This window comes from Mytilus trossulus, chromosome 3 (assembly GCF_036588685.1).
Source record: "Mytilus trossulus isolate FHL-02 chromosome 3, PNRI_Mtr1.1.1.hap1, whole genome shotgun sequence".
Classification (NCBI taxonomy): domain Eukaryota; kingdom Metazoa; phylum Mollusca; class Bivalvia; order Mytilida; family Mytilidae; genus Mytilus; species Mytilus trossulus.
This window is the reverse complement of record NC_086375.1, coordinates 29,185,647-29,197,750: the sequence shown is the minus strand read 5'-3', so window position 1 is coordinate 29,197,750 and position 12,104 is coordinate 29,185,647. Positions and strand designations below refer to the sequence as shown.

The following is a 12,104-nucleotide window of genomic DNA, read 5'->3' as shown; positions in this document are numbered from 1 at the left end:
TACTCAAAATAGTACTTGTCAAGTGTTAAAGTATTAATGTTGACGTAAAATTTGTTCCATTTTTAGTTTTTTCAGGAGAAAACCAAATCTTAAAACTGCTCAGGACATTACAGAACAACATGTTACAGCAGTATATGCAAATGATATCCAATCGGATAATGGAGTGAATGCAAATGATATCCAACTGGACAATGGAACCTATCAAGATCTGACTCTGACCAGGGATGCTATTAATTCGCTCTATGATGTCATACACAACGCCAATGAGTAGACGAAATATAAACCAAACAACGTTTTTGTTTTCATCATTATGTAATATTTAACTTAAGACTGCATTAAATACTTTTTGTCCGAAATTACCAGTGAGTATGCGTTTGACAAAATTATATGTTTTTTGTTCCTATTATCAGGTGCTTGTATTTCATTGTACAAAATTGGAAACACATCTGATTTGTTACATTTTAATTAACACTGTCTCGAGATAGGGGAGATCCAGGTGTTTTAGCAAGACAATTCTAAGGTAAAGAAGGTATGTTGATGAGTTATATCTTAAGGCTGGGATTTCAAGTCGAAATAAATAACAAGGTTGTTAATTGAATTTTTAGTATCTACAACTAATCTGATTTTCAATTTTCACAATTTTAAGCTGTACTTAAATCCTCAGTCATACATGCGTTGGATATTTGTCAAATCAAATTATTTCTCTATGAAGCAACATAATCAAGATATCACAAAAAAATATTAAAGGTTACCATTATATATTTTTAGCATATATAGAATATATAGAATATATGAACACGATAGAGTATTGAATGGTCGTTGAAACACTACTATTACAAAACGACTATTTGCCCCGATCAGACAATTTTGGCTATTGTCATGTTAATTAAATACAGTTATAGAACACATTCTTGTTGGGAAACAAATAAAAGTCAAAAATTGAGTTTTATTAACTGTTCTAATCTAATCGAACTTTTGCAATTAATTCAACCCACAGAAAACCCAATTCAAAATCAATATATTTTCAAGACTGATAATTATGAATTTTTTTTTTTTTCTTTTTAACATTCATGGAGTTGATTGTATTTAGAATGGAATTATAATTGACACATTTTCTGTATTATTAACACCATAAATGAATATGATGTTAAATGCTTCGTTCATAATGTATTGATTTACGTTTTTTTTAATTGAGTTAAGCCGTCCAATTAATATTTTTTCCTGTGTTTATCTATGTTGTGATGTTATGATATTGTTTCAGAAAACGGGAGAAGGTTTGGTACCATTAAAACGTTTAATCCCGCTGCAAATGTTTGCCCTTATCCTAAGTCAGGAATATGATGTACAGTGATGTACAGTAATTGTCGTTTGTTTATGTAATTTATAAGTATTTCTCATTTCTGTTTTTTTTATATATAGATTGGACCGTTGTTTTTGCCGTTTGAATGGTTTTACACTATTTATTGTGGGGCCCTTTATAGCTTGTTGTTCGGTGTGAGCCAAGGCTTCGTGTTGAAGGCCGTACACTGACCTATAATGGTTTACTATTTTAATTTGTTATTTGGATGGAGAGTTGTCTCATTGGTTTTTACATCACACCTTCCTATATCTTTTAAAAAAAATACACCTAATAAAACGAACATATCTGAAAAAACACAATTTCGAATTTAACACACATTTTTGTACTTGCATTCTTTAACATTTATTGTAAATAACAGATTTTTTGGCTGGAATTTTCGATAATATTGAGTTTATTAATGCCATGTGTGTAGAAGGCATTTCTTTGTTTAAGTATATCAACATGAGGTCAAGGACTACATCATGTTCAATGCATGATCATCTAATTACATTATCTGATTGGTCAGTTCTTGAGATCGTTGATTAATATCAAATTTCTACATGTGCTTGGACATGCAGTCATTCGCCTTTGTTTTGGGAGAAAGAAAAGATCGTTTTTGAATTTATCTGAATACCCTCCCGTTTCCCTCCCTTTTAAGTGTTATTATATAGGACATTTATGTTTTCTTTAAACATGAATTAATTACAATATTCATGTAGACTTGCTTATATGATTTGTATATACATATGTTGGTGAGTTAATTTCTCAACTCACTTTTATTTTTGTCATTTTTATGATGTTTATTTTGTTACGGTGTAGCACTTTTTCAACCCCACCTTTGCTTACTAAAGTCATTGTCATTTATGTAGTACTATTATAATTGTTAAGATGTAAGTTGCATTTTAAATTAATTTCTGAATAAATGACATTTTACTCAACTTGTGTTTTATTAACAGCAAACATAGCTCAGACTCTTTGATCTAGGTCATTTATACAAGGTTTTCTCGTTGTTATCGGTGTCAAGGAACATTAGCTGACAAAAAAGAATTTATGCAAAAAAGAATGTATTATAATGTAAATTTAAATTTGTATACATGACACAAGATTCAGGTGTCAATACAGAGAAAAAGATATTTATATAGAGTTGAAGAACATACACAAATTAATGAACCAAAAAAGTGACAACAAAAATTAGTTAAGGGTTACATCAACACGGTTGTTCGCCTGCTATTAATGCTGTCCGAGATAAATGTTGAGTACAGAATAACAAAGTTCATTTATCGTAAAGATACTGAAACTAAATGACATATAATGGCACACAATCAAAAGTTTAAACAACCACCATTTTATTACTCAAATATGAACTATAAAATAATTGCTTCATGTATTGGAATTAATTAGATTTAAAAGTCACGAAATGTGTGCTGATGATTAGGATAAAATGATAAATGACACGATTGAGCTTTCCATTTATATCTAATATCATAATGTTCATGTTTCATATACTAATATCTAATATATATTCATCATATAAATATCTTGTAATCAATCGTTTGAGAGTATGTCTATGTTTGAATATTTTATATTAAACAAAGTTCATTATTTAGTGTGTTTTTTTTTATATTTGCAAACGATTTTAAAGAAAAAAAGGTTCATAGAATAACAGGCAGCTAATGAACGATGTATTCTACACACCGACATAAATAATTTTAGTAATGATTAAAACGGATAGTTTCAGTTTTGTAACGATTTCTATTCATTAAATATTATCTCAATTAAACACAGTCATACACATGATGGATTTGATTTAATGTCTTGTTAATACATATACATATGAAAATATCAATTAAACAGTGTTAAGTTCAGCTATATTTCGCAGCTGTTCAATGTTCGCGTTTTATGACATTCTACTATATTCAAACATCATACACCGCTTGCCAATCATGAGCTCCTGATACCAGTTAGACATGTAAGCGGGTTATGTATTATGCTTTAAGGAATGGATTGTTTTATTAATGTTATTATATCCATATAAATATATTTCTGTTTTTTCCCGCTTATTTCAAATTTAATCGTTTCATACTATTCTTATATTTTGTGAAAATAAATTTGTTTGTGTTTGAAATTAAGTATCCCAATTCAAAGGGATATTCCTGATTTGACAAACTTCGGATTGTATTTCAAAACAAACATGACATGAGTTTGATGCATGGTATTTTGTTATTAATTGTTTTAGGCTTTAAACTATCCTGATGCTACTGTGAGTACTCTGAAATCGTACTATCTTGGATTTGACCTGTAAACACCATTTGTCAATCAATGTTTATTCATTTTGTGTTATATTTCGTCTTACTATTGTTTGGTAAGTAATAAGTACATTATTGTGATGTTTTTTTTTATTTTTTAAATGCGACAGGGTTATAATCGCGACAATTTAAACTCGCATTTTTTTTTTATTTTCATATGTCAATGTATGAATTATACAGAATTTTCTCAATATGGCAAAAATTCGATCCACATTTAAGTCTAAAATGAAAAACATCGCAATGATAAATGCACGCAATAATGTCTGAATTAATTAACGGTATTATAATAAATATTCACTTCTGTTCCCGCACTTTGATCCACAAATTTAGTTATGTAAAATATATGTTCGTACCCTAAAAAACAACATAATTATGTTTTAAGTAACTTGTGTTTGTTATTCTGTCTAACGCCATTTTGACCTAGGTTAAAGTTGCCTTTTGGACATTGCTTTCATATGGCATCTTTATTGTGTCATAGATTATTCTGTTTGATCGAATAAATTTATTTCAATTAATATTTTATAGTATGTCTTTTTCTGTTGAAATGTTAACGTTATACTACTGTGTCAGGTTAGGGTGAAGGTTGGCGCCTGTTCAATCATTCATTTAAAACTGCTGCATTTGGTTACACGTGTTCTAAGTCAGGATTATTTTGATCAGTAGTTGTTGTTTGTTGATGTGGGTACTGGTTTATTGTTTTTGTTAGACAGATTTGCTGATGGTTTTCCTGTTTTACACTAGTCATTTCGGGCCTTTCGTAGCTTGCTTTTTAGTATGAGCCAAAGCAAGTCGATGAAGACCGTACTTTGATCTATATTAGTTTATATTTTACGCATAATGACTTTGATGGAGAGTTGTTTCAGTATACACTTCTTGTTAAATATTTGACATCTCAGTACCAATCTTTTGTAAGAAAACAAAACCTGTGATTTCATCTTATACATTGCATCAAACTGATTTAAGACAAATTTTGTCACAACACTTATCAAATATAGTAATTATGATTTACAGAAGCCGTATGGAAAATATATGTCACTGGTCAATTTCTTGCAGTCTGAAACGCTGCACTTAATCTATAATGCTTGCTGAATGCGTGTTATTTGATTTAAAACAATTTTTTTTCAAATCAACTATATTGTCTCATATTCTTCTGTAACCACCCATCAACAATTACTACTGCTATTGTAGTTATCTGCTGTGATAAAATAAACTGAATATCTTTCATACAGGCCTTGGACGAATCATTTTCTAAGGTGTAGCGTAGGTTTTTTCTGAATCATTTTGACAACACATGTCTTCGGAGAAAATTAGTGATCTTTATCTGAATTATATTATGGCATTTTGATAATCATTGTAAGTCAAGCATCCTTACAACTAATGCTACCTAGACAACAGTACTTAAAGTCATATGAAACCTCAAATTAAAAAAAAATGAAGCATAAGGTTTTTTTTAACACAATGAATATTTATCATTATCAAACCTGTGTACATGCGTAAACTTTTTTCTGATGAAAATTCTTTAGTTTGTCCACATTCAGAAGAAGTTTGCCTTTTTAACAGCTTCCAGGAAGCAATTCGCCGAAATATTTTCTGTATGCAAAGTGACAAGAGCGTGACACTTCTTCAGTGATCACAATACGCATGGATCTGTCACTGAAATAAACTATTATCTGATTGTACATGTTAAACACGTGCTCAATGTCCATGCTTCTTTGTTGATTATTGACAAATGGGTGACAATCGTTTAACTTTGGCTTCAAAACACAAACTTTAACTACCTGCCATATTTTCACATCAACACTGACCGATTAAACGAAATGTATGTGAAAAAATGATAAAATCGTGCACAAAAGACTTAACTTATGATATATGTATGCATTGGTTCAAAAATTACCGTAACAGTTAAACGGTTATTTTTCATTGGTTACTCGTTTCATATGACTTTAAATAAAGTTTCATATATTCTAATTGATCGATTGACATTTCACTGCAAAATTGACAAAGATAAATTATTTTTATATACTATTTTAAGTTGACAATAATTCTACCTAATTATACTTAAACTGCCAGTTTATAAATTATACCACTCATATGTTCCACGACCGATCAAGCTTTCAACAATTCAAAATTAATGATGGCAAAGCTTGTCATTTTATTTGCATCCCTTCTTGTCTATGAAAAAAATCACATTAAGAGTGCTTAATTTTCTTCTTTCAAAAATTCGCGAACAAAAACATGTTCGTATTTTTGCGCATTTGTGTTCGGTTTATACGTAGCAATAATATTGACTAAACATATTTCCGCCTAAATATATGTCTTATAAATTGGTTAAAATGTCTTTATCAATACTTTTACTTCTTGTGATATCACAAAAGAGATCAAAAGTGCCAAACAAAATTCATAAACGAATTAAAGGGTAAGATTTGTAATCAGTTCGGTTTTGATAAGTTTAAGAATATTACTTTATTCTTGCTGTTTGAGATGTCTTTTTTTTTGCTAGTTTCAAGACATATCGAAATGATTTTCAGTCAATGTTGTTGAAAAGGGATGAGGATTTCCCTATTCATCCTATCTAACCGAAAAGTTATTGCTTTTGAAATTGGCTCATGTACACATTCAATACAATGCTAGTATATAAATAGATTCTTTTTTAAATGTAAATATTAGCCAAAGTATTTGGTGGGGATGCACGGCTTTGATTCGGGTGTAAAATTATTGGCCACAGAACCATTATACAAAATACAATTAGTAGCACCAGAAGAACAATGCAACATTCCAGCAGCGCCTGCATACCGAGTATATATCTCCCAAATGATACGATATTTTCGAGTTTATGTTTCTGATCAAATAAACTCATCATAGATACCAGGATTAATATTTTATATTTACGCCAGACGCGCATTTCGTCTACAAAAGACACATCGGTGACGCTCGAATTAAACAAAAATGTTTTAAAGGAAAAAAAAGTACGAACCTGAAGAGCATTGAGGACAAGATTTCCTTGAAAGAGGATAATTGCTTGCAAGAAACCTACTGAAAATAGAGTTAAAGTTTATTTCATCCCATCGTAAATTTTAAGGATGCCATCACATATTTTATCGGGTATGTTTCTAATGTCGTACTACAATCCCATTCCCTTTCAACGAGTGTGAGCTACAAAATTGGACTATCACCGCGTTTGAAATAAAACTAGTATACATATTTATTTAGGGGCCAGCTGGAGGACGCGTCCGGGTGGGGGAATCTCTCGTAGCATTGAAGACCTATTGATGAACTTCTAATCGATAGTCGGGTTTTTGTCTCTTTGACTCATTCACAATTTCAAAGTTAACTTTAATAAAGTTACATTTATCGATTGACATTTCACTGCAAAATTGACAAAGATTAAACATAATTATATACTATTTCAAAATAATTATAATTCTACTTTATTATATCAAAATTGCAAGGATATAAATTATATCACTCCTATGTACCACGACTAATCAAACCTTCAACAGTTCAAAATCAAAGATGGCAAAGCTTGTATTTTTATTTGCATTCCTTCTGGTCTATGGTAAGTAAATATCATATTTAGAATTGCTTCATTTTTCTAATTTAATAAAGTCACAAACAAAAACATGTTCGTATTGCACATTTTATTTTCAGTGTACATGTAGCAGTATGATTGACCACACATTTGTCTTATAAATTGGTGAGAATGTTTTCAATAATATCTTTTACTTCAGGTGAAATCACAAGCCTTCGAGAGATTTGAAATGACAAACGAATTATTAAACGAATTAAAGGTTAAGATTTGTAATGAGTATTGTTTTACTTAGCTTCCGATTATTTGTTATATTCCTGCTGTTTGAGATTTTTTTTTTGTTAGTTTCAAAATATATTGAAGTGAATTTCGACAAATGTTGTAGAAAAGAGATGAGGATTTCTCTATTCACCCTATTAATCAAAAGCTTATTACTAATACTTCAAGGATTTCATATAGGAGCTGTTTCCCCAAAAAATAAAACAAAGGCTATATGTTGAATAAATTCATTTACAATAGGTCATAGCAGCATAAAAGTCTTTGAATCAGTTAGAGGAATTTGAAACATAGTTCTTTTATTATTTTTTTGTACAACTTATTATCTTTATTCCAAAGAAACCGTAAAAACTAAAAAAAATACATAATTTGGCCAAATATGTTAACATACTTAGAGAATCTTATGTTTTTAAAATCAATTTGAAGTTACAATTTATAGGGACCAACAATGAAAACTATCACTGCGTTTATAAATTGCATTATCTATTATCGAAGTTGATGTACAAAAACCCAATTGTTTTTTTGAACAATTGCTTTTTATTTGTTTATATTTCTGAAAATATCAGTATTCATAAAATATATTTGGTATACACGTTGGCAATCCAAAATCTAAAGTCGATGAGAGACATACATTACTAAAACAAAACAACAAATAATCAATCAAACATACACAGAACACAAATACTACATGGTAATTTTGTATGTGTTCTGGAATTTTAGTGTTTGCAATTTAAATTTACACATATGTTACACTACGCAGACGTTTTCGTTAAGATAACCACATGCAATGTAAATACTAGCATATAAATAGATAAGTACACAAAATGTAAGGATAAAGCAAATCACTTGATGAGGAATCATAGCTTTTATTCGAGTGTGACCTATTTTAATATCAGAATCACCATACGGTACACACATAATAAAACCAATAATACAATAACAAAGAGAGAATACCTAGATAACTGTATGGCATTACTTATCAGAAAACTGTCTTTCAAAACAATAAATACATTATAGAAAGGCTTCATTATGTCTTTTTTGATTGGTTTAAGCACGTGTTTAGAAATCTAGATTTTTTGTATTTTGTTTAATCAATGTTTTAGAAAAACGCAAGTGTTGTCTGTGGAATTCGTCGAAACACAACACCTTTATCCTATTTTTATCTGTTTAGTTCATGTGCAACAATTAATCAAATATTTAAATTCAACAGAAATAACCATAAAACGGTTACCCCAATTTGATCCCACTACTAAGTTTCTTGAACCACATAAAGTTCCTTACCAAACAAACATATTTGTTTGCACTTTATTTCTAGAGATGAAGTTGATGAATTGTTCAACAAAAACTGATTTTTTATATATCATTAATCATGATATGTATGAAGATAAAACATATTTCTCTTTTTACAGTTGCTGTCAACTGCGCTGCCGTCAGAATCGATAACTATGAGGAATCTGTTTATATAGCATATGAAAATGACTTCAGGAAAGCAGACGACACGACTTTCATTTCAAAAAAGAATTTTCCTATGATGACGGTGAAAAACAATTATGAAGTCGACAGTCAAAGAATTGGAAAGAAGAAAGGTATGCTTCACCATTCACACGATCTATTTTTCAACAAAATTTGATCAAATTGAAGGGTTTAATTAAGTAAAAAATCCAAATCTGTATCTTTTTCATTTTTGCCAGTAACTTGGCATTTCATTACGAAAAAGACTAATGATAAACAATATATTATAAACAGTCACATATAAAAAAGAATCGAAAATTTGACATGAATGCCAATGAGACAACTGCCCACAACTGATCAAACTCTGGAGACAATAACTAGGTCTCCGACTGGCCTTCAAGAATAAGTGAAACCGATACCACATATCAAAAGGCCCTGAAATAAAACAAATCAAACTAGAAAACTATTTTTTTTACTAACTAATGAAGGAAAAACTTGTTATACAGCAACGAACGACAATCACTAGATTACACGCTCTCGACTTGTGACAGATACATACAGCATGTGGCTGGGTTAAACTAACATTAATTTTGCTTTTTATTGTAATAAAATGTATGCTTGTGTATGGCACTCCTATGCTAGATTATACAATTAGTTTTCTGATATACTTTGTATAATTAAACCCTTAGAAGCAGAAAAAAAGGTTTCATAAATATATGGCAAATGTTAGAACTAGCATTTAATCAATCACGTCACCATTGTGTTTTATATATACATTTTGTAAAATATCCTCTCCATACACGTGACCTATATGATCATAGTAAGATGATGTAGTGATTAACTTATCGTGTGCTTTATTATTTTTTTGTAATTTTAAGAATCAATCTTTCAAGAAAAAAAATAGTATTCCTTTTTTGTTAATTTAACATATATGCACTTTCTTTTTTCATAGGACATTTGGTAGTCTTATACTCACAAAATGAACATAAAACCATAGTACCAGCTGTGCAATTCTTATTTACCGATGAACATGTAAGTAATGATTCTGCTTCACATGTTGAATAGGTACAAGAAGATGTGGTAGCAGTGAGACAACCCATGATCATATTCACTATTTGTAAAAGTAAACAATCATAAGTCAATGTACGGCATTTAACACGGACCCTTAGCTCACACCAAACAGCACGCTTTCAAGGGTCCAATAAACTACAAGTGTAAACCCATTCAAACATGAAAACAAATGGTATAATCTATATGAAAAAGAGAATGAAGATATACGTTTGGAACACGCCAACAAATGAAACCCACTGAAAGTTGAAAATTGTCACAAAATTATTTCAAACACTAAATACTAAGTTTTAATCTATTAAATTGGTAACTAATTAAACGGATATTGTCGTGATGTATAGTCATTAACTTATTATTTAATTTTTATTTATAAACATACAAATTTGTTGGAAGATTATAATTCATCTTAAAACTTTGTTTCAGTATTTTAACATCATAAAGAGGACCATGATGCAGTCAACAAGATGATAGAGGATAAATTATAGAACAATAAAGATTGAAAAATACTTTTAAGAAAATTGGCTTTCTGTTTAATAGAGAGAATACGGAAAAGAGGACAGAGAGAGGCAGAAAATATCAGAAGGACAATCAAACTCATACATTATTTTTTTTAAAAAGCTGACAACGACATGGCTAAAAAAGAAAAAAAGAGTAACAGACAAACAATAGTACACAAAACACAACATAGACAACTAAAGTCTTAACAACCCAATCTCAAGATCTCCATAAAACTAAGCAGATCCTGCTTAATATGTGGCACCAGTCATGTTGCTCATGTTATTACAACCTATGTAAATAGTCTAATTCGGTATGTCAAATTCGAGTCGAATGAATACGACTGCAGTAACATATTCAATATCATCTGTGAAACGGATGTTTTGTAATATTAGACATGTTCACCATAAACCGATACCTAAAACGGAAACCAAGACCGGTACCGAAACCGAAACCAATAATATAAGTAGGGTGAATAGTAAATGTTAATTATATTTAATTAACTCAACCCTTTGTGTATTCTTCCATGAGTTATACAAGGAAAATGTAATCAGGTGATTTTCAATAAATGTATTTCAAGTCTTAAAAAAAAAAAAAAAAAAAAAAATTAACTCAACCCTTTTAAACCCATTTTATTGTTTGAAATTTTGATACACTAGATGGAGTATAACTTCAATTCAATAGCTACATAAGTCTATCAAAAAAGCAAAGTTATACTCAACGAGTATTTAATAGACTTAAGCAAGAATTATACCATTAAGATTGTGTACATAATTTTAATGATTATGGATAATAATCAGGAAGCAAGTTTCCTCGAAGGGAAAGAACTATACACAGTTCGAAAATATATAAAATATCATTCCAATTATATATATAAAGAGAACATTTAATTTATAGATGCACCAAAACAAATACTTATAAAGTCACACATTTCTATTTCAGTATATTGTACATGTTGTATGACCACTGTTCATCTGTATTATAAGAAGGGGGTCAAAAAAGCTTGAGTGCTTTCATCAAACATACTTTCAACGGATGGTTCATTTTATATTGACATATATTGATATATATTTACGTACTTTAAAATGTGTGATAGCTTACAACGGATAACATGACTTTCACCATAATTTACATCTACTGTGCCTCATATTTAGCCCAACGACGTTTGATCAAAATTGAAAGTAAATTTTTTTGTTCTTCTCTCAGCGAGATTCAAACCCCTGTATCAAAGACAGGGCAACACCGCAATGAATTCTTTCCAGCGCTCAAAACCACTCTAACAACTCATGAAATACAGCTTTTGTTAGTCAAGCAATTTATCTTTTCTCTTCGGCATTATCCAGAGTTGTTACACAGTTGGTTAGTTGATTGTTGGTGTTTTCACGCCATTTGTGAGCTATTTCGTGACAGCATGTGTTTTTGTGATACTCAGAACATCATATGTAGTGGAAACTATCTTGTATACATTATTCTTTCAGTTCATATCATGCACTGTGTAATAACTTTGCATGGGTAATGTGACAACGAACTGAAGCATAACTTGACTAACGAGAGCTGTATTTGTTATAGCCTAAAAAAAGAAGATGTGGTATTATAGCCAATGAGACAACTATCCACAAAAAAACAAAATGACACAAACATT

The 12,104-nt window shown here is 30.1% G+C and overlaps 1 protein-coding gene across 1 annotated transcript; it reads left to right on the top strand.

Moving 5' to 3' along the window:
- The first annotated feature begins 7,090 nt into the window (after positions 1 to 7,090).
- Positions 7,091 to 10,463, top strand: LOC134709331 (uncharacterized). Its single transcript, XM_063569496.1, has 4 exons — positions 7,091 to 7,201; positions 8,857 to 9,033; positions 9,852 to 9,931; positions 10,391 to 10,463. The coding sequence occupies exons 1-4, from the start codon at positions 7,159 to 7,161 to the stop codon at positions 10,433 to 10,435; spliced, it is 345 nt and encodes a 114-aa protein (XP_063425566.1). The 5' UTR covers positions 7,091 to 7,158; the 3' UTR covers positions 10,436 to 10,463.
- Positions 10,464 to 12,104: the final 1,641 nt, after the last annotated feature.